Source organism: Trachemys scripta, chromosome 3 (assembly GCF_013100865.1).
Source record: "Trachemys scripta elegans isolate TJP31775 chromosome 3, CAS_Tse_1.0, whole genome shotgun sequence".
Taxonomy (NCBI): Eukaryota; Metazoa; Chordata; order Testudines; family Emydidae; genus Trachemys; species Trachemys scripta.
The window spans coordinates 38361392-38385661 of record NC_048300.1 but is presented as its reverse complement, the minus strand read 5'-3'; the positions used below and the strand labels follow the sequence as shown (position 1 = coordinate 38385661).

At 41.2% G+C, this 24270-nt stretch overlaps 1 protein-coding gene across 2 annotated transcripts in view; it reads left to right on the top strand.

The window, feature by feature from the left end:
* MTA3 (metastasis associated 1 family member 3) overlaps positions 1–24270 on the top strand; it is a 178404-nt gene that overhangs the window by 121036 nt on the left and 33098 nt on the right. For both annotated transcript variants that reach the window (XM_034764471.1, XM_034764470.1), the window contains exons 10-14: positions 976–1050; positions 9825–9883; positions 14254–14378; positions 15495–15646; positions 16518–16740. In XM_034764471.1, the coding sequence (XP_034620362.1) occupies positions 976–1050; positions 9825–9883; positions 14254–14378; positions 15495–15646; positions 16518–16740 (634 nt within the window). The remainder of the gene's footprint in view (positions 1–975; positions 1051–9824; positions 9884–14253; positions 14379–15494; positions 15647–16517; positions 16741–24270) is intronic.

The window sequence follows — 24270 nt, the reverse complement described above, 5'->3', positions numbered from 1 at the left end:
CTTTGGGCACCCTGGCTGAGGGATCCTAGCATACGCCGGGCTCCAGCTGCTGGTCCTGGCCAAGCTGGTGAGGGACTGGACTTCTTCCCCTGCAGGGGCCACTCCCAGGGCCAGCTCAGACCCACTTCCAGGAATCTCTCCTGGCTGCAGGACTTTCTGTGGCTGCTGGTATGGTATTGCCACCTTTACTTCTGTGCTGCTGCTGGCTGCGGCGCTGTCTTCAGTGCTGGGTGGCCAACCAGCATCCACCCCTCTCCAGCTGTCCAGCTCTGAAGGCAGCGCAGAAGTAAAGGTGGCAATACTGCAACCCCCCCCCCCAATAGTCTTACGACCCCCCACAATCTGCTTTTGGGTTGGGACCCGCAGTTTGAGAAACATTAGTCTCCCCCTTGAAATCTGTATACTGTAGGGTGTAGGGTAAAAGTACACAAAAGAACAGATTTCATAGGGGAGACCAGATTTCATGGTCCGTGATGCATTTTTCACAGCCCTGGTTTCAGGCAGAAATTGGGGAAGGTCATGGCATGACAGCCCACCCCTATCATTAGCACTGGCATTACTACCAATAGTGGGGCAGGCAACCTCTGTGATATTGTCATTGAGCTAATATTCTGGCTGGTATATTTTTCACATGTGAAGTTCCTGTGAGACTCTCAGTCAGTCCTGTGAAGGTGATTTGTTCTAATTGTTATGTTATTCTCTACCTGTCGGATAAAAAAGTGAGAGAAATGTACTGCCTCTGTGGTATTACACTGGATTCTGCATTGCCCGTATAGAACCAATGGTTTAGGCATGTAGTTTAAAAATAGTCATCCCCATATATGTTTTACTTTGTTTAACATTTTTGTTTCCATTAATTCCAAATCTTTATAACATACAAAGAACATTTGCTTCATCCTTTTCTAAATAAGATGTGGATATTTAAATTTCCTGACACACTTTGATTTTATTTAATTCATGCCAAATGTTTTTCAGCTTCCTTGGAAGTCGCTGACTAGCATAGTTGAATATTATTACATGTGGAAAACTACTGACAGATACGTACAACAGGTAATTGTATGGCTATTTCAGTCTGAATGGACCTGTAATATTCTGTAATCCTCTTAAAACAATGGACTTGTACAAAAATTATTTACAAATAGTATTTTCTAGACACTTGCATATTCCTTTACCTTTTTAAAAAGACCTGTTCTAAAACTATTTCTGAGATTGGGGGTTTTAAAATACCTAAGTTGGTTTGATCTGGTTTTGCTGCAGTTTCATTTCCCCAGATTTAGTTATCAGTCTAAAAGGTGTTTAACAGGGTTAAACAGTTGCATGTTTAAAATAAAGTGCTTTGTGCCCAGAGTAGAGAGATTGTACATTTTTTAAAAAAGAGAAAATTCTAAACTGATTGAATTTTTGATAATATGCATTATCCTTTGAGACTTTTATTTTAAATGGCTGAATGAGCCATTTTACAGAGTGAAGTCATGTAAGGCAACACTGAAGAGGAGGGAGAAGGCTATCTACAGTACTCTGCTTTAGTTCATCTGACAAGTCTCATGAAGTGCAATTATTTCGCCTTCCATAGCAGTTGTTATGGGTGTTGTTTTGTAGTTTTGATTTTTATATGTTGATGAGAAAGGACGTAAGTTCTGGTATCAAAACTGAAGCCACGTCTTTCAGTCATGGTTTGTCTTTACAGCACAGAAATAACAGCAAAGAATATACATGAGGCCAAATTCTGAGCGAGTCAGAGCTTTCATTAAAGAGCTTTTGTACTGCTTAGACAGGTTGCAGGTCCGAAGGATGGAATCTTCAATATGTTTAGTTTTCTGCATTACTGAGCTGTGGCTTCTGCTCCGGAGCATGGGGCTTTCTTTGGTTCTGTGTTTTTGTCCCAGTGGTCCTGTGTTGTTTACCAGATGAACTGGCCACCCCCTCCAAGCCCCCCTGGTCCTTCACATTCCATGAAGAGCTCAGTGGCATACAATGGATGTGGTGACCTCCTGCCTGAATTCTTTGCTGACTATGCAGCAGAAGTATATTAATGCTGCTTTTTTTTATCCTACCTTGTGTACCTGCATTGGGATGTTGGATATAGGGTTACTGCAGGATTCGCCTCATTGTGTATTTACATACTGTATTCTTTGGTTTGTCTGCTCCAAAATATTATAAAATATTCTCTTTTGATTTGTGATTTTACAATTCAATTATTTAAATCCATAATTTAATCCCTTAACATTAGTAATGATATTGCATACAGATGCTGAAAATAAAACTGTTGTTGTTATTAGATAGGTCTGTGCAGCGTTACCAAAATCCATTGCAGAGTATTAGAGAGACTGTTGCTCTAGCCTAAATTCTAGTTTGTTGATGGTATGGCTGCATCTTCCAGTTGTTAGAATATGGCAGTTAGAGGAGGGAGGTGTATCATCATTTGCTGTGCTACTACAGCATGTATGTTCGGATTGTTTGAGATTTATCATCCTTTCATCTGTTTCTTTGCCCCATAAGTTTTTATCGTGGAAAGGTTTTGCCAGTTGGGAAGTTGAGGCTGTAAATATGCCTCAAACTAAAAGTCACCCCAGCCATTCGTCATTAAATGTGCAAGCCAGATGTGTAGAATTTCAAATTTCTTCGTCCTCAGCTGGGCATTGATGGATCTGGAATGATCAGAAAGGTGAAAGTATAAATAAAACTTGATGCTTTGCTGGAATCAGGTACCGATAAGACGTTTGGGAGCTAAAATGAGTGCATCAGAGGATTTATTTCTATTGAAAACAGTTACTTAAAAGTAAATATTTTAAAGTAAGGATGAATCACAATGAAAATTGAATCCACATCAACATTATTAGGTTGGTCAGGTGATTGATTACCATTGCTAGAAAACTTGGATGGAAATATTTGTTCTACGGTGTTTGAGAAAGATGCTATGTTGCAGAATTTTCCTGAAGTTCACTGGGATTAGGTTAACAGATCCTGCCTGCCCACAAATATCAATTAGAGTGTGCCATTTATTGAGTGTGTGTGCTTCTACACAATTCACTGTTTCAAAAGTGCAGCTCTAACTCTGAAAAGTGATTGTATAAAAATGGCATTATAGGGTTCTAGTTTTATGGTCCCTTGATGACACCCAGAACCAATTTGTTAAATTAACTAATCAAAAGATATGTCTTCTAACTCCCAATCCTGCACTCTCATCCTGGAATCTGATAGTCAAGATGTCTTCTTTCAGGGTCGTGCATCATCATCAATAATAGAAATGCTATATGCCAAATGCTTCTCTGTTACATCTGTGACTGCACTGTATCTCATTTCTATCCTCCTTTAAGTCTCTGCAACCCCAATGGAGGCCATAAGATGAGAGAGATGTGAGTGAGTTCAGAACTTGGTCCTGCCATTGAGTTGGCTTTGCAGTGCTTAAAGGAATAAAATTTAGTAAAAACATATTTTTTGAATCACCAGAGTAAACAGCAGGAACTGAATATGCACCTGGAGAAAATTTGTTCAGCAAGAAAATGCTATTTTTGCATAGTCATTTTCAGAGAAGAGCCATACTTCAAAACATTCTTTTCAGCGGGGGAGGAAAGCCCAGGGGACTTGGAATGGGTCAGGTTGAGATATATGGATCCTTTCAGCTTTAGAAGGCTGGTTCTCATCTGAAAACTTTACTATTCAATGACTGTTTATTCACCTGTGTGAATTGGCTAGGTCATCTCAGTCCAGAGGGGAGGTCTCCACATGACAGTTCCACTACAGTAGAACCTCAGAGTTACGCACACCTCTGGAATGGAGGTTGTTCGTAACTCTGAAATGTTCGTAACACTAAACAAAATGTTATGGTTGTTCTTTCAAAAGTTTACAACTGAACATTGACTTAATACAGCTTTGAAACTTTACTATGAAAAAGCAAAATGCTGCTTTCCCTTGATTGTTTTAGTCGTTTATACTTAACACAGTACTGTATTTGGGGTTTTTTTTGGTCTCTGCTGCTACCTGATTGCATAGTTCTAGTTCCAAATTAGGTATGTGGTCGACTGGTCAGTTTGTAACTCTGGTGTTTGTAACTCGAAGGTTCTACTGTGATTGATAATCTTGCTTGGCAGCTAAAGGCAATGATTTGATGTGCATGGAGACTCTTCTGCCACCTCATCTCCAGAAGGTGGTCCTGCCAAGTCAAGGTGAAGGGAAATAGGTAAGGCAAGCTTTGCTGCCTGTACTGAACCTGTTAAGTAGATAAATCTAGCACTTCAATTACTGTTGCTGTCAGTCTGGTATTTTTCATGAATACTACCTGATAGAGCAGTTTTGAAACTGAATGAGGCCAAGGGACTCAGTCACTGTAGGTCCATTCTCTGATTTTTCCCATTTGTTTTTTCTCTTAAATTTCTGGTTCATGTGTAAGGAGGCATCATGACTAAGCCTTAAGCAGAAAAGATGCTTCACAAATGAACTAAGGGCATGTTTCTGCCGCCCTGAGTTCAGATTACTGGGGTGTGAATAGTAGTGCGCACCGAAGTGCTGCGCTGTAACTCCTCTGGGTGAATGTTGTGTATGCGAACCTAAAGGTTCCTACTTCGCATGAATGTCCTATTTGAAGAGGACTGCATTACGGCGCACTAGGAACCTCTTTAGTTCACAGCCACAGCATCCACATGGGAGAGTTACAGAGCAGCACTTCATTGTGCACTGCTATTCACACCCCCTGTAGTCCAAACTTCATAGCAGTGTAGACATGCCCTTAGGCCTATATTGTTCTTTCTGCAAAACTAAACATTTTATTTACTGTAGAGAATGTTTGACCTACAGGAATTGCTAATTTATTATGTTAAATGAGACAGGCATATAATCTGTTGTTTTATTTCTTGTTTTGTTAAAAACTGGGTATTGCTACACATTTACTTAAATTGTGGGACAGCACATTCCTTAGAGAAGTGATGTTCAGAGCATATGCTTCTGGGAAGGGATGACATTTATTTATCAAGAGTAAAAGATTGTGGGTGAAATCTTTACCCCATTAAAGTCTGTTCTCAGCAGGGGCGGCTCTAGCTTTTTTGCAAGGGATGGGGGGAACTTGTAGCAGGCATCAGAAACTCATGTCCATGGCTCTTTGAGCCTCAGCCTGTTCTCCAGCCTACCCAACGTTTTGGCTCCCACTGCCCTGTGGCTGCAAGGTGGACTTCAGCCATGCTTCACCAAACTCCTGCTGCCTGTCTCCGTAGACCAGTGCAGGGAATAGACATCGCAATCCAATTAACTTGGTTTTGTAGGGAAAGCTGGAAAGCAAGAGGCAGCTGATGGGTGGAAACGGTTGGACTGCGAGATATGAAACAAAATGTTGTATGTTTGACTGCAGGAAAACGGCAAAAATGCTGGATTATCTGGTATCTTAGAAAAATGCCAAATACCACAGTTGTGGAATCCAGATGGCCCTGACTAAGATGAATGGGGCAGTTCACACCTTCAGAGCTATTTTTCCAGGCTGTGCCAACCTAGGCAGTTATACTGTGCTTACATTATGCAGATTATTTCAGGCACCATAAGGAATGAGCATTTATTTAATGAAAGACATGATTTTAGGAGTGTAATTCTGCAGCAAGGGCTGAATGCTGCAAAATTGTGGAATACATGAGCCCTGTTTATATGCTCCCTCTGAACAGTAGTTTGCAGTGACAGTGAAGATACTTTGTTTATTGAAAGATTTTCCCAGTTACCGCTCAAGGCCACTCATTTACCTGATTGTCACTGCTGGAGGCCTTTTCCATGGTTCCCATATGTTGGGTCCCCATTTCATCACAGCACATTAACTTACTGCCACATCAGCTGGAAAGTTAGACTATAAGTATTGTTGGGTAAGGATCCATTTTTGCAAGGTGCACCCCAAGTATGAAACTGGGCTGCTGCTCCTCGGCTCTGGTCTAGCTTTTGCTAAGCACTTTGCTCCTAGTACATCCCTTCTTCTCTGCAGCCTACACGCTTTCTGCAAGCTACATCTGTGTTACAGTACTTAGTAGGGTCCTGGCTGAAGTGCAGTACCTTAGTGATTGAGGCAGTTCCTTCAGAATCATACCAAACACTGCCGCATCTATAAAATAAGCTGGTGCCAATGGTGTCAGGGCCTTTGTGTACAGCCTGCCTCTTGAAACCTTCCTCCTGAGAAGTGACTCCAAAAGAAGACCCTCCTTTCCCCCAAACTTATCTAGGAAGACATTGGCCAGTCTAATATGGGTGTCAGGGCCAAGGCAGAGATCTGTAGAAGAACACAATAAGGTATGAGGGAGGAGGGAGTCCCCACCCCCAGGCCAGCTTCACCCTGCTCTTTCCTAACCCCTTACCTGGTATGGGGAGAGTACTTTTTCTCTCCCCCAGAAGCCACAGGGTTTCATGGTTGAGCAACAGAGCTTGTACGTCCTTTCACCACAAGAGATCTTTCAGGTAGATGGGGCCCAATTCCTGCTACCCCCCTTCCCTGGGCACAGCGAGGTCTTCCTCCTGGAAGGATATCCCAGGGCACTGCCTTGGGTGTCTCAGTGCCCTCCACAGTCCGGGAGAGCTAGGAGTAGGAGGAGTGCTTCCTTGAGGGGGGAAGGCCCTCCCCAATTGCAAGAGCAAGTCAGTGTGTTTGCAAATGAGATCTCTGGCTCCCATGGAGCAGCAATATCTGAAGTCCTGGATGTGTCTAAGACTGTCACCCATAAGCAGAAAGACCTGAGGAAGAGGCTGTTTCAGTCTCCATAGAACCCCTCCTCCAAAGTTTGTTTCCCACTCCATAAGGACCTTGCAGAAGTAGTGTGGAAGTGAGCCACAGGGCACACCTGGTATCAGCAGTCAGGGCCGGATTTAGGAGCGGGCAACTCAAGCAACCACCTGGAGTGGAGGGCGCCAAGCTTCTGTTCAGTTTGTGAAGGCAAAGGCGAGAAAAGCGACCTTTTGAACTAAAGAACTAAGGTTAAGGTTCTAAGTCCGTCACCTACTGTAACGCTATTTAATATTGGTCCACCCAGTGTTGGTGCACAGTTCAATTTCTTGATATCCGTACATTTCAGTTATTCTTAAAATTAAAAAGTTTCTATAAACTTAGAGGAATTTTTTTTTTTTTTTTTTCATGTAGATCTTGGTGTGCAAATTTATCATCTTATATGACCGAGGTAAATTGTGCATCAAAGTCATGAAATGGGCTACAAATGCAATAAAAAATAAGATATTCAAAAGCTTAACAAGTGGAGGGGAGGGGCCAAAGATGCCTGGAGTGACATTTGGTCTAGGGCCGGCCCTGTCAGCAGTGCCCTGTTTTGTACTGGGTTTTCAAATGCCGTTATGACAGAGATCCCTCCTGCACTTAGTAATCTAGGAAGTCAAGAAGATCAACTTTTCGGATGGGAGGGGCAGTCTCCTCAAGGAGCCCTTTATAGAAAATTGGAATCATGGTCCTTTGTTCAAATTACAGAACGGATTTGCTCGGCTGGCATGATTTTTGCAAAGCTCAAGTAGACACACTGCTTCTTTAATGACCACTTTTTTGGCTCCTTATAAAGAGCTTTTGCAAATGTTGTCATTTTTTTGCCATCTCCTGTAGAAATTTAATTGGCAGTTTTAAAAAGAAACAGACTCTCTTCTTTTATAAACTTGTTTTTTATAGATGTTGTAGGAGCAACTAGGTCAGGGGTGGGCAAACTATAGCTCGAGGGTCACATCCGGCCCTCCAGACATTTAGGAACTGGAGGGGGGCCATGCCACTGCTTCTGGGAGCTGCTTGAGGTAAGCGCCGCCCCGAGCCTGCACTCCTGACCCTCTCCTGTGTCCCAACCCCCTGCTCCATCCCTGATTCCCCCTCTCGCCCTCCAAACCCCTCGTCCCAGCCTGGAGCACTCTCCTGCACTCCAACCCCTCATCCCCAGCCCAACCCCAGAGCCCGCACACCCAGCCAGAGCCCTCAGCTGCTCCCGCACCCCAACTCCCAATTTCGTGAGCATTCATGGCCCACCATACAATTTCCATACCCAGATGTGGCCCTCGGGGAAAAAAGTTTGCCCACCCCCGAGCTAAGTACTTTTTATATGTTTGAATCTCTGATATTAAATGTATACGTGTAATATATGTAGACAAAGGATTTCATTGAATCCTTTCATTGACATAGTGCAAGTCACTGGATACTTCAACTGCAGGCTAGGGTACTGCAATAATTACTCTTTCATCCTACCATTTCGAAAACTGCTATTTCTCACACTACCTGGGATGTTTCCCTTGTGAACTTTATTTACTCTAAAAACACCAGTTGGCTGCTATTGTGATTGGTGTCCTGTGTGTTTTTTTGCAGTTGTATGCATGTGCATTTATATCTTGATTGATCAAAAAATAGAGACTATTATGGTACCAAAGGGTTTAGTACTTGTCACATTCACAATTTTATATCAGGTATTGCATTATGATGTCATGTGCAATGTTTGTTTGCATGTATTATGAGGAACAAAGCCAAAGTCTTAAACCTCTCCATATATGGTGATATCACACAGTAAAAACAAGGCAAATGAAATCCCTCATTGAAGTCAATGTCAAAACTCTCATTGCTGTGAAGCCAGAATTTCACCCAATATGTAGTGTAATTTAATTGGTGATTTCCAAAATATGCTCTTTTAGCAGAGTGGAAAAACAAAGTATTTTTTGTTAACTTCCAAGATTCCATGCCTTAGTTGTGCTGTCTTGTATCACAATATTGTGGAATTTTCAGTAATAAATCATATTATTTTCTGGGGTTTCTTTTACAATATAAATCTCATAGCATCAGAGATTATTTATTTTCCAACATGCCCCATGAACAGCTTTTGTCTTGGCTGTATGTCTATGAAGATAAGCAAAATAGTCCTAAAAAAATGATGACTGCTAGTTTGAGTATACAACACATTCCTAAGTTTAAGAGAGTTATGTTGGTAGCAAATATAAACAAAATCATAACCAAGTAAATTCAACAGAATATTTTAGCAGTAACAAAGTTGCCATGCTGCTGTTATGTTCTTGGGCTGGAGTATTCAAAAGAGTCTAAAGAAGTTAGGTGCTTAACTCCCACAGGCTTAATTGAAAATCGTAGCCTTGGCCTTGATTGAACAAACACATGCTCAATCAAAAATACTGTAGATGTGTAGTTTCATCATGCACTCATCATTATTTTCCATTTCCTGTACTCTTCTGTACTTCTCTTAGGCTTGGTGTGTACTTTAAAAGTTAGGTCGAATTACTACGTCAGCCAGGGCATGAAAAACACACACTCCAGACCAACATATCTATGCTGATCTAACCCCCAGCATAGACACAGCTTTGTCGACAAAAAAATGCTTCCGTTGACGTAGGTACCATTGTTCGGGGAAGAGGTCTTCCTGCACCAATGGAAAAGCCCCTTCTGTCAGTGTAGGCTGCATCTATGCTATATAGGGTTATGCCAGCATAGCTATGGTGATGTAGCTATGCTGATATTGTCTCTGTAGTGTAGTCATACCCATATTCTCCTACTAAGGTGAGCTAGAATGATGTATTTTATAAAGTGAATGCTAACTCCTGGCTGTTGCGTGCGTGCACGCACTCTCTCGCTCTCTTTTCAGTATTGTAAAATTAGATGTGCTGTAATACTTTTGTTGGTGTTTGTGAATTTTTTATTGAGTGGACTATACTATGCATTAAAACTAGTAAAGAATTGCAGTGATGTTTGTTTTGAGTTATTAGGGTCTACAATTAATTTCAAGGCCTTTGTGATCTCACAAAAGCTAAGTGGAAGTTGTCTTTAAATATTTTGTTTGCAGTGATCAAAAATTAATAGTGTATTAAAAATGCATTGTCTTTTCAATTAGAAACGTCTGAAGGCAGCTGAAGCAGAAAGTAAATTGAAACAAGTGTACATCCCAACCTAGTAAGTATAGCAAATGTTTATACTTTGTCACTTTGATTGAAGAGACATAATGTATAGATAAAAAATGCACATCCCATTGTCAGAACACCAGTAAAAATGAACGACAATGGACCTGACTTGATAATGCTCTGTATATATGTAAGATGTGCTAGATAAAACAAATATATTACAGTAACTTGATAGATACTAAGATTTTGATCCTCCTGTGGCTTATTATTAACATGATTTTGATTGTGGATCCCTGTAACACACCCAGCATGATTAAGGCAAGGACTGATGATGATGCTCTCTTTGTGAGGCCCTTGTATTTAATTCATCCCTTTGTTCTTGTCCACCATTTTCCTTGAATAAGATAACTAGAAGTAAAACCAAAGAGAACTAGGCTGGTTAAAATGCAGTGTGGATGGGTAATATACATAATGTGCCCTTGTTGCCATTTATAAAGCAGATTTTGCCAAGTAATCTCTTTAGAATCTCTCTGGATTGCAGTTATATATATGAATAAATGCAACATTTCCAAGTCTAAGCAATTGTTTGTTAAACCAGATACTTTTACCTTACAATTATAGTTTACAGTATATTCTTAAACCAATTAAGTGATATGAGAAGAAACACATTATGACCTTAAATGATAAGGCTATGGTTTATTTTTGTGGTTTGTCCTCATAATGTTTTTAGTTATTTAGCTTTGGGGATAAATGTAATGCTAAAGATCTTATTTTGTAAACATGTGGTTTATGGGAATGAGCAATAATCCATGTCTTTCACATTAATGATTTCCTCAGGGTTATGGGACTAGCAAGGATTAGGGGCAAAATTCTCCTTTAAGCTCTGCACCACTATGTTCTACTTTCCATATGTGTATGGATTTCCTATTGACATAAATGGTAATTCTGCACATGTGCAGAGAACAGAATACCAGAAAAAAGTGTGACCTATGTAGAGTCCTGTGTAAACTACATACAGTACAATTTCATTTTATATAGTGTCTTTCATGCAAACTCTCTTCCCAGACAGATTTAATAGTAGAAGGCAGTGGATAGACTACAATAGATTTTAGCTTTTAATGAATCCAACCTTTTGAAAATGTCTCAGTGAGTGTTATTTAAAGCCCAAACCAGTACTAATAAAATAAAAATTTTTAAAAATGATGTTAATAATTTTGGATGATGGATAATTTGTGACATCCTAAAGTCAGAACAGTATTCTGGGAATAATCATACGAGTGTGCAATCATCAACAGTTAGTATTCTTAGCGCAATTATTTTACCTATGTGGTGATTGTGGCAGATAAATAATAAAAATAATAATTAGCACTTACATAATGCTTTCACATTCAACATCCTTGCAGCATGTTTACTGAAGTCAATACAGAGAGGTGTAGGTTACACCTTGGATGTGTGGCTTTGAGCCCTTTTGCACTGCAGGTGAGTATTGACCCTAAGGGAAAGTAGGCAGTGTTCCCACATGGGAACTGTCATACTGGATCAGACATAGGATTGGTTTAGTCCAGTATCCCATTTCTGACAGTGGCCAGTAACCAGTGCATCAGAGGAAGCTAGAGGAACACCAAAGTGGATAAATATGAGATAGCTGTAGTACTGTTGCCTGGTTTGTGGGATATGCTGGTCCCGTATAGCTCTCCTAGTACATGGGAGGTTGTTGCCAGATCCCACCACTCTAAGCTCTTTACAGTGACTTCAGTAGTAGTTTGGTGCTGAGAGGGTGTGAGAGATCCAACACACTAATGCTGGTTTATGGCCTAATCCTTCAGTCTTTACTCAGGAAAAGCATGTGTTGAAATCAATGGGAATATTGCTTGAACTAAGAACTACTAAACCAGGCCCTAAATTTCGTTGCATAATTCCCTTAATCTCAGCGAATTTACTTTAAACTAATAAAAGGTTGGATTTTTTTGCTCCTCCCAACAAATGTAGTTAAGGGTAGAATCTTCCCTTTGACTTAATTGGTATAAGCTCATGTAATGACACTTTCACTCCATAAGAAATGTACTTCCTGATTAGAATACTATCCTTTTTATTTCAGACAAGGTGGGGAGGTAATATTTTTTATTGGACCAACTTCTGTTGCTGAAAGAGACAAGCTTTTGAGCTACACAGAGCTCTTCTCCAGGTCCGGGGAAAGTAATCAGAATGTCATAACTAAATACAAGGTGGAATCGGCGACTCTTGGAAGATACACAAAGGGGGTACCAGTTAAAGGGGGGGCACGTGACCTCCCCACATGACCCCCACACATGACTCCTCCCCACCCCACTCCCAGCCCGGGCCCTCTGCAATCTCCCTGTCCCCTCCCCATTCCACGTTACCCTGGGGGGGCGGGGGGAGAGAGGGAGGCACTCTCTCCTCCCGCTGGGCTGGCTCTCCCGGTGTGTTTGGCTGCGGCCCCGGAGCCTCTCCTGAATGCTGCCCGGTGCAACTGCCTGGGAGAGCGCCTGGTTGCGGCCCGCCCAGGCTCAGCTTCTGGGGACACCGGCCGAGCAAGCCGGAGACCTCCCTGCCCTCCCTGGCATGCTCAGAGTTGGCTCCTGTCCCCAGAAGCTGAGCCTGGGCAGAGGGCACCCTGCTGCTGCTGCAGCCAGGCACTCTCCCAGTCAGCCACTGCGCTGCACTGGGCATCGTCCCAGGTAGCGTGACTGGAAGAGGCTCTGGCCCCACCTCTTCCCTTCCGGCTCTGGCCCCGCTCCTTCCTCTCCCCACCTGGTCTGGCTGCTGGAGGGGCACTTGACCCTTTGTGCCCTACCCATGAGTCCCCCCTTTTGCCGTCATAGGACAAAGGAGGGTTAGTGAGTTACAGATTGTTGTTTTGAGACATAAAACCAGTGTCTCTGTTGAGTCCATGATTTTAAGAGTTTAGCAAAGTAATGAATTTAAGCTCCTAGGGTTGTCTTTTGAAAGTGCTGTGCAGGTTTCCTTTGAGAATGAGGGCTGAGAGGTCAGATATGGAGTTTTGCGATTCTTTCCATCTGGTGTTCAACTGTGACACTGGGAGTATCTTTCCCAGACCTGAAGAAGAGCTCTGTGTAGCTCGGAAACTTGTCTCTCTTTATGAACAGAAGTTGGTTTAATAAAAGGTATTACCTCACCCATCTTATCTCTCTCATAACTTGGAACTAGCAGAGCTATACCCTACAAACAATAGCTTTCAATTTTATTTTTAAATTTTCCTTATTTTGAGTTTAGCATTTGGAGTATGCATTAATATTTTTTTCTGTGTGAATGTTTTGTACCTTTTCTTAGTACAATAATACGTTGAATAAGAGAGAGAATTTTATTTCTGCTTTGGCAACCGTAGGTCTGTGCCAGGCTATCCATTTACATGCAAATTTTCTCATGTAAAAATGAAAGCTGGGCAGACTGGTTCGATAATAATAATGCAACCTAGTTCTTATGTACTACCTTTTCATCAACAAAATAATAACAGATCCCCATCTGCTCTTATGTAAATTAGTGTGGTAAATTGGTCTTCTCCAAACAAGCCCATGTTTACTTCCCTCCCCACTCCACATCCCAAAATTATTTTACACAGACCAGTCATTTTTGGACCCTGTCTATTAGAATCCACTTTTTAAACTTGGTACTGCTTTAGGGTTTCCTCTGTATATTCAAATGTTGTGCTTTCTGGTGCTTTAGAGGTCCACTGTGCACTCGAGATTACAGTTATTGGGAAGTCCCCAAGCAGCACAAGGTTTAAAGAAAAGAGCAAAGGTACTCAGCAAAGAACCTTCTGCTACTGGAAGAAAGAAAAGGTCCATCTCTACCATCCCCTGCTCCTTTGGCTCCTACAGCCAGTTGGGAGAGCAAGTTTGGCTCTCAATATCTTTGATGATCTATGTCTCTTTCATTGCTAGCAAAAACAGATTTTTGCTGATAATTCAGGAATGCAGTCATGTGAAATGTATCACTGTTACAGGTTATAAATCTTCACACATTTATCCCAGTAGAGAATTCACCATTTTTTTCAGCACAGCCTTGTCTTGATGTGTGAAGATTGATTTTGGTTTTCTAGAAAAACATCTTTGTTTTCTGTGCAGTGGGATATCTCCAAAGCATCATGTGATGGGGGGAAGCTGAATGTACTGTGTAAAACTCAGTGATGACCTGTGTTCCAGCATTTTACATTTAGACTTTAGTCTTGCAAAGCCTTTCATCAGCTGTTTATATAAACTTGTTTTTGTCTGTAAGCTAAACAATTTATTCGAGAAACATAGAAATAAATTTTGTTACTCAGAAGAATTTGTTACAGATGGTGCAGTTTATGAAACAGAAACACAGAATGAAATCTTGCTCATGTTAATTAACTGGTTATTAAAATATTTTCTGAGAGATTATTTTTTATTTTATTTAAAGCAACAAACCAAATCCCAATCAACTATCCAGCAACAACGGGAAACCAGGTGCAGTGAATGGAGCTATGGGAGCATCTTATCAGACACAGACCTCATTAATAGGCCGGGCTTGTGAAAGTTGCTATGGTAAGTAAGATTTTTTTTGTGTGAATGTTAAGAGTGCAGATGTCATTTGAACATTTGTGGGGCAGTTTTTTGCCAGTGCACCCTCTGATAAAACAGATGTATTTGTTGAATCTGTTACCACATTCCAAGCAAAGTGTCGGTTGATTTCTTTTTGATAGAATTGAGAAATGCTGCATATTTAACTCTTAAATCAGAACCACACCACTGTAATAGATTAACTTCAATATTTTAGGCCAAGTTTATGACCTATTTAAAAACTGTAATAGTTGGATGGATGGGGAGCTGGAATCAAGGTAATGTGCTGGAGTTCATACAGTGATCTTTTATCTTTGGAGCTCTGTATTCAAATCCTGACTTTGGTCACAAGTGCGAATGCATTTTCTGAGTTTAGGAAGGTCCCTAGAGGACTTTTCTACATACAAACCTCACCACAGGACTTGGCACAAATGAGAGAGAATATGACCAAATTTGGCACAGATGGTGGTCTCAGCTCAAAAGAGGTTGAGGACTTAAAAAGAGATGAGATATATCTTTAGAGTTGTGACTAAGCTTATATAAAAAGTGCCCTCGCTGTTCACCTCTCTATCACGAACACCAAATGCAATTTTAACAATATTTCATACAGAAAGCAAAATTAAATATATGGTTGACTGTCTTCCAGTTGGGAGATTCCTCTGTGCAAAGCTCTTTGTTTAGGCCAGTTTTAGGTCTACTCAAAAGTAGACTTAATGGGGGCTGGGATCAGGTCCATAAACAGTAGTTTTGTATGATACATAAAAAACCCAAAAGTTTTGACCTCTTCTGGGTTCAGGGGCATTGTTTTCTATTACTTCATTGAAAATATAAGAAATAAATTAGTCTTTTCCTAACGTTTAGGGATCCCAAGTTCAAAACTGATAGGGAAATGTATTTATTTTTCCATAAAAAAAATTTAAAATTGTTTTATACGACCTCTAAATCACCTTAAAATAAGTTCTGTTTTTCACTCTGATAAATTTGTAGTACTTCTTTTAATAATGCTTTTGAGGAATAGTAATAGCATATAGTGTTTTTTGAATTTATTATATGTAATGCAACATACATCAATTCAGCTGTATTTTTTTTTCTCATCCTTAGCCACCCAGTCTCATCAGTGGTATTCTTGGGGTCCCCCTAATATGCAGTGTAGATTGTGTGCATCTTGCTGGATTTATTGGAAGAAATATGGTGGCCTGAAAATGCCAACTCAGACAGAAGAAGAGAAACTATCTCCCTGTCAGACCACAGAGGTAGGATTATGTAGGCAAATGTTTCTGATATAAGTGTGACATATTTCTCAGTAGTTACTGTGATTTAAAATGTGGCATGTAATGTTTCTTGAGCCTCTGCTGAGAAACTGAACATTTTATACTTTTTGTGGTATTGAGTTATTAATATTTATTTCAGGTTTGACTGTGCTCAGTGCTTTATAAAGCATAGAGTGAGATATAGTGTTTTACTGGCCCATATGTTTTACAGTCTAAAGGACCAGGGCAGCAAACATTTACTCCTTTGTATAAAGTTACTCCCTTGCAAAATCCATCCCACTGTACTCAGTGGAACCTGAGTGAAAGTCACATCTCAGCAGAGATCCAGCACAAGATTTATGCATTACTGAAGTCTAATTTTGAAGTCTTTAATGAGTGGTGCATAGGCCCTGAGCTGTCTTTCTGCAGAGGTGAATTTCACCCTTCAACTTTCCTCGTGACAGGGGTCCTAAATAAAAAAATGTCCTTCATGCATTTCTGGTGGGTGACCAGTATCACCTCATCAATCAAATGGTGTTGGTATCTATAAAATGCCAAAACTCAGATCTTTTTATATGGCATTATATATTCCTATGGTTAGTCCTCTGGACTTCTCCAAACTTTGGGTGAATTCTGCGTGGTTATTTCTGATGCGTAAATTTAAGGGAAATGACCTACAATGTTTCTTCTTCAATTTTATAGGAAAATATGCTAATTTCTTCATTTCTCTTTCAATTTCGGTCATTTTACTAAAGAATTTTAGATGTCTTTTGTTATAGTTCACCATTGGTAATGGGATTTTTGGTAGCTGTTTGAGACTGTTGTGGTTGTTTTTGTTGCATTTTAGTTGTATGTATTTTATGATTTTTTACAGGATCCCCGTATTAGAACTCATATGTCACGCCAGGCTACGCAGGGTACTCCAGTCCGTAACACTGGTAGTCCAAAGTCTGCGGTGAAAACGCGCCAAGCTTTCTTCCTTCACACGACGTGTTTGACAAAACTTGCCCGTCAGGTCTGCAAAAATACCCTCCGGTTGCGGCAGGCAGCAAGACGTCCCTTTGTCCCTATTAACTGTGCTGCCATTAGGGCAGAATGTAAGATGTTTTTAAATTCCTAGCTTAATGTGCTGTGCTTCCAACCATTTTCTGTCTTTCATTTTATTTTATTTTTCAATAAACATTTCTTGTCTACAACTCTTTTGTTTTATTTTTTCCCCCCAAGATCTAAGTTTACATTTGTCCAGTGTATCACCAACAAATTTAGACAAAGGCTATCTGTTGAGGAAAGATTTCAAGCCAGTTTTATGAATGAAATGGGAATTGAAGAGGGGGTATGGCAAATGGATTAAGAAAGAGCATCATCTTCTCATCCACCTATATCACATACTATCATAAACGTTTTTGCTAGTATCAGCAAATCTTATGGGAAACTGGTGTTCATGTTCTGTAACACACAAGCCATATTTCCTACAAGGTACAGTGAAATATGAATTTGTTTTTAAAGCATTTATTTTTTGTTTTTCACAACTAAAGATACAGAGCTAGATTCTGCTACTCTTACACAATTTGATTTCAATAGGACTATTAAAGGAGTAAGGTTCTGCTCATCGTATAAATAAGGATGGCAGAATCTGTGCCTTTTATGTCCACTTCATATTTTTAAACTCTAAAGATCATGATGGCCACACTTACTGTTTCACTAAAGTTTTACTTCTTTCATCCATTCTTAAATTTTAGTTTTACACATTTCCATTCTGTTTTTGTGCTTTTGCTGTGTTCTTGTAAAACAAAAACATAAAGAACCTTCTGCATTAGTAACTTAATGAAAGCCTTTTTAGCCAGAGTGAACTTAAATAGCTTTTTGGAGGTGAAGATGTGAGAAATGGCTGAGAAATGTTACAAATGAAAAGGTAGTAAATTAATGGCTTTTGTATGCTCCTGTGTGTTTAGAGCCCAATCCAACATCCACTGAAGTTATTGGATACTTCACTGGGCTTTTGATCATGTCCTAAATGTATAATTTAATGCAGATACCACATGGCTAACTTTCTCAACTTCCATGGGACAGTATCTTCAACGCTTGCATTCCGTGCACCAGTATGGAATGCATTACCACATCATCTCACATAACATCAGATCTAGCAGAGAAAGAGTTAACAAGATTAGGTCAGCCATGCTGGGACATTGTTACTTATGTTATTATTGAAGATAAAATTTTTGAGAATTAGAACTGATTTTATAAGTATAGTTACTGGTTTAAGGCAAAAGTAAGCAATAATTTTCACCTAGGGTTTTACATAGGGATGTTAATGTATTACTCTTCATGATAAAGAAATCATGGGTTTAAATCAATTCTTGGATTATTTTCACTTCCTCTCTGTTGCCCACACTCCAACAGGAGCCAACCGTGCAAACATCCAAAACTTGATAAGACTCTGCTCATGGGAGTAAAGTTACTCACCTGGATAAGTGTTTGCATGATTGAGCCTAAGCAACAAATTCTGTTTGCTTTACTCATGCAAGTCTCATGGGCCTGATTCTCCTTTTCCTTAAACTGGCGTAAATAAGGAGCCACTCCACTAAAGTCAATGGAGTTAAAAACATTGTAAGAGGAGAAGCATGCATCCATTGTGTAAGTAAAGCAAGAGTGATTTAGCTCTGTGCTTCAATTTTGGTAGGAGAGCCAAATGAAGGCTGAAATTTGTTTAGTTATTTATCCTTAATACAGATTACAGCAAATCACTTGAAAGATTCAAGACCAGTAGAATAACAACTCATTGATGAGAGGAAAATATGTCTTTCTTAAAATTGGTGTAAAGTGGCACCAATTTCTAAAGAAAGCCTGGGGGGGGGGAATTAGCTGTAGAATTGGATTCACTTTTGATAGAGAATCTTGAACCTTTATCCCTCCTTGTTCTGATTTTATCCCCTAGTTTGTGGATTTAAGAGGAGCTTCTCGGTTCTCTGTGAGCTGAGGTGTGAAAACATTTCTTCTTGTTTGAAGAAACAAAACAAAATGGTTCATCTGACTGTTAATTCATCATCCTAGAAGGGACGTTACTTTATACACAATTCAAATTTTTAAAACAAAGGAAATGAAAAGCAGAACTTTTGAAAAGGAAATAGTCATTCTTCCATCAGACTAACAGTGCCTTGAGTGCTTTCTCTTTGTTCTTTTGACTGAAAAAGTGTCATTACAAATTAAAATCATGACTTGAATAATCTTTTTTGTCAACACTGACATTTAGTTTTTGTTTTTACCTGAAGGAAAAATTGCATCTACATTCTGTCCGTTGTATTCTGCCACCCCGATTGGCCCTGAAACAGATTAAAAATCTCCACAGTAACTGATTGTTTTTGAAAAAAGATTAAAAAAACCATCAAATAATTTGATATAGTGGGACTCAGAGTGTGTGTGTAATATTGTTTTTATATTGTATTTCTCCAGCAATATCTTCTGTGCATAAAAGAGCATAGTACTCCTCATCCCTGGATTGTTTGTCCATGGAACTGTCTTGCACATCATTAAATCTTATCTAATAACAAATAGGCCGCATAATTTTAAGTTGCTGTAAAATCTGAGTTTCTTGCAGTTGTTTGTTCCTCTTTCCAGTGACTTATATGTGTTTCTCTGTTATAGTGCACTTACTTGATTCTTATTTTACAATTTAACGCCCTCTGTTCCTGAGCCTTTGTTTCATCCTTTTTGAAAGAAACCATAATGTCATTCACTTTTATGTGGGAGCATAGATACATTGATTAACAACAGTTAATGTCTATGCTGATCACAAATGAGTCACCAGCTATAATATTGAATAACACCCTTGAGCGGTACTGCAGCTGTTGTGATCTTCTGAAGCACTCAAGCTAATAGCCTACTGGCCAAAGTGTCAGGTTGCTGGTGGAAAGACATGAAACAGCTGAGGGGTCCTGGCTCTGGAATTTGCCTTTTCATCTTGGTTTGCCAAAGCTTGGATGTAATGACCCTTCTGACGCTCTGCAAGACTCACCTGTTCATGTGATTTTATTTTCATTTGTATTGTAGTAGTGTATTGTAGTCTAGAAATTGCAACGAGGACACACTTGCTAGGCACTGTACAGACACACATTAAAAAGCTTACAGTCTAAACAGACAAGGGTGGAGGGCAAACAAACGTGAAATGATTTGCCCAGGGTCATACAGCAAGCCAGGTACAAAGGTAGATTGCCTGACTCCCAGTTCCGTGAACTGTCCACTTAACTGTACTGTTCTCTCAGGGTTTCTTTTCAGGCAGGGTGGGAGTAGGCTGTGTGTGAATGGTGAGGTGAGTTTTTGCTGAGAGCTGTAAAAGAAGCCATATTTTCTTAAGGATAGCATCTGTGTAGGATCTTCACTCCTAAGTCTTGGTTTATTGGCACAGGATAGGCAGAACTCCTCGGTCTCTAGTGAGGATTTTTTTTTTGCCCCTAAAGGCAGAAATAGTTGTCAGGTTCACAATTCAAACTCTTCCCTTCTGGTGATCAAGAAGGTTTTGTGTGTTAGTGTGTGAAGTGTAGTGAATGTATTTTTAATTTTTTTGTTGAGTTTTGTCTTTGGAATTGTTTGGAATATCCATAGAATTTAGATATGCGTTCCTGTGAGAAATTAAACTAGAGAAACGTATGCATTGCACAAGGGTGATCCTTAAAGGCTTCTACCTATGAAGTGGGGAGGTTGACCAGCACCTTTCAGGATCAGTTTCTAAATCAACAACTTTAAATATTAATATTCTGTCCCAGGGCTGCATTTGTCTTTTGGAGCGATTGTCCCCTCAACTCTGCTTTCTCTCTGAGGCATTTCAGCAGCTCATGCCCCTGCAGGCTTCAGGGACTGAGGTAGGCCAAGAGAAGCCAGAGGCCTTTATCTCCTGCCCCCCCTACCATCGAGCTTCTCATTGAGGATCTTGGCCAGCTCTGTGAGCAGAGGGCACTTCACCCTCACAGCCAAGAGTGAACTTGTCGCCTCCTTCCCTTCTCCTGGGTAGGAAAGAAACCAAGCAGGATTGTAAAGATTGGCTCCAGTAGGCTATCACCACCAGGTGCTACAACAGGTCATCGTACCCTGGTGTCCAGGATCTTGTTCCCAGCTTCCACTACAGGTTGCCATGCTCTCCCCCCGACCTCCACCTCCTGTACCCAAGAGCTGGGACAGCAGTTCAGATTTGGAAGAACAAACAGGCAGTAAAAGGCCTCGTGACTCACCATTTTATTCTTTCTATCCCTCCAGGCTTCGATTTTATGAAGCCAGAAGGTGTCTCAGTAAGCATCAATCCAAATTCATCCTGGAGTCACTGCCATAGGTAAATGTAGCTATTTGTGGGTAAGAACTCAATATTACTACCTGGGAGAGACTTTTACTTCAAAGAATGGCCTCCTTGCTATCCAGGCCCTTCACAGACAGTCACAACCAGGCAGGCATCCCCTCAGTCCCTCCTTTTGATGTCAGAGCTCTCAGGTGGCATCAGGCCAACAAGAAAAAATAAATTAATAAGTGTCAAACTGACGCCCAAAGTGCTTCTGCATGCTTCCACAAGCAGTGCTAATGTGGGTAGACACTATTGCAAGTATAGCCCCTTTCAGTTTAAAAATCCCTTCATGTAAGGTCATCTCCCTGAAAAAGCCAGTGAAATACAAATCTGTTTCGTGCAAATATGTGGGGCTTTGGGCCTTGAGATCAGATGCTCAAGCAAATGAGTTCTCTTAGTGCTACCTGGGAAATTTTATGGAAAGTTGAAGCTATTCAAAGGCATTGGAAAAGTTGATTTACAATCCTGGCTCCTGCCAGATGCTATAGAAAGGAATATAGGTCATGTGACATAGATTTTGATGACAGATGGGACCATTAGATATGGCCAGTTGAAGCAATACAACAGGAGAAAACACCTCTTTGCAAGTGGTAGCTAGAACATGTGGCGAGGTATGTAGACGAGGTGAGGTCTCATCTGCCCTTATTTTCCTCAGAGCTATCTGCATAACTCCCAACCAGCTTTATCTGGAGTTAGACCCCTGGTTGGTGCCAGGCTCTTTCCATTTGGGAGCAAATGGCGATCTATAACTTTGATCAAAATGAGGTCACTGGACATTGTCCAGAGGGGGTACCCTATGTAGCTGTGAATGAATCACAGGAACAGCTTTGGCTCATTCCCAATTTCAAGCAACCCATGGAAATGCCAGGGTATGAATGAAATCATCCATAACCTACTTCAGAACAAAGCAATGCAACCTGTTTCCCATCTTGTTTCTAGCCTCAGAGTATCAGGAACAAACAAAGCAGGGCTGTGTCTGAAACATCTGAATAAGTTCCTAAAGGAGGCTTATCTGCACATTTCCATGTTACCATCTCATGGACATCTAAGTTTTACATATAAATAGAAGCTTCTTCCCACCCCAACATCAATCATTACTGTTTCAGATCATTTGATCTGAAAATGCCCCCTGGATCTCCTCCAGGGTCATGGCAATATTAATATTGGCTTTATAAAAGAAGGAAATTCACTTTTATTTCTTGCCAGGCAATTTTTCTGATCAGTGATGTGGACAGAGAGAAAGCTTCAAAAAACATACAGAGTTGTATGGTTTCTGTACTATCTTGGATTCATCATGCATATAGACATTGGTTCCAGGGAAGTCAGATATAGACCTGGGCTGGGGCTGAATGTTGTCAGTTACAAGTTCTCCATCTCAGAAGAATGTTAACATAAAGATGAAGACCCCCATAAAGGAAAATAAGTGGTGTCACAGAAACAAAAATTCAGGTCTTACTGGATTAATGATTGCATTAATGAACGAGGCAGAGCAATCCTTATGTCAAATGCCAACTGGGAATAAAAGAATGGGTTCATTCAGGTCCCAATTCAACTCAGGAAATGGGTACCAGAAAGAGTGCAGCATCCATCAGGTAGAACATAATGATTCACTGAAGTCTTGGAGCATTGTTCCTGCCAGGGATAATAGAATAGTGCTGGTCATGACAATCAACTTGTCTGGTGAGATTTTCATAAATAAACTAGGGAGAACACAATCAGTTCCACCCCAGTGTAAGATGGAGGATATATAATATACCTCATTCTTCTTCGAGTGCTTGCTTATGTCTATTCCATGCGAGGTGTGTGCACGTGCCGCATGCACCGTTGCTGCAGATTTTTCCCTTCATTGTATCCATTGGGCCGACTCTAGTGCCCTCTGGAGCCCACGGGCCACACACTGTCTCAGTTCCTTCTTACCGCCCATGATGGTTGCTGAAACGATCCTTCTTGCTTCAGCAAGGCTTCTTCCCAGTGGTCTTCGGACTTTTTCTACATTCATAGTTATCCTATGTAGTGTATATAGTTAGTTAGTTCCTGTCATAGAGGGACTTCTTTGCCCTGGTCCCCGGGCTTCAAGTCTTATGCTTCCTGTGGCATGCCTATGCCCATGAGTGACCTGCACTCCAGCTGCTTAAAGCGCCTGGGTGAAACTCACGTGAAGGACAAGTGTCTGATCTGTCCAGACTTCAGACTCCATGCTAAAAAGGACAGAGACATCAGACTGAAGGCTATCCTCATGGAAGCCGCCCTCAGACCTGTCTCAGAGCCGAGCCACTCTGATTTGGTGCCGAGTACTTAACCGTCAGTGTGAAGCGCTCCCCCGGCACCGAGCTCTTCCAGGCACTGTTCTCCATCTCCGGTGCCGAGGAAGAAGCACAAGAAGCAGCGTATCAAGAGAGGGTGCTCACTGGTGCAGAAGAGAGAAACAAGCAGGGAGAAGGCAATTTAGTGACACCCATGCTAGGCCACTTTTCTTCCCCCGGACCCATGTAAGCACTGTCGACTCTGCGAAGGGCCTTGATTCCAGTGTAGGACCCTCCGCCGACACTAGGAAGTTAACGCAGTGCGAGGGGACTGACAGTACCATCAACCCTGGAGGCTTTTCAGGCATCTAGGGACTTTCTCTTTCTTCCAGTCCTGCCAATTCCATTGGGGCATCCACCAGCTCCAGCGTCCAGAAGCAGGAGGGAACAGGGTGCATCAGGCGCTTTCCCGGCACCAGGTCCCCCAGCAAGCACCACCTCATCCCAGTGTCCTGATCTCCAGCACATCGCCAGTCCCTGGAACCCTGGCACCATATGGCAGCAGAAGTGGGTACCGCTCCATGGTGGTTGCCAAGAGAAGAATCCTCCTCAGAGTCTGAAGGTGAACCTTATGTACCGCCAAAAGCCCACCATCAGTACCCAGCCTACGTGCCACCAAGCTTCAGCGATGGTTCTACGGTGGGCACCTGTCCTATGTGGCCCTTCTGAAACCCCTGGAGGTTTCCCTCAGTACCTGATCTGTCCTCCCATCACTCCTACTTGGTGGTCTCCAAAAGACAGGCAACAGCTCCTTTCCACTCAGCACTGACCCGAACTCCAGTACCAACATCCAGGAAATGCCTCCAGTGGACATAGTCGAGGAAGAGGAAGGAGCTCCTCCTCGTCCTCCCCAGACAAGGCTGTTGCAGGTCCCAGCAGCCTGCTTCCATATGATGATTTCAGGGCCCATCAGGACCTTCAGAAGCAAGTCACTACTGACCTGGAAACTGAGGAGCTCAAAGAGACATCTCACAGCCTTATTGATATCCTGGTTGCTG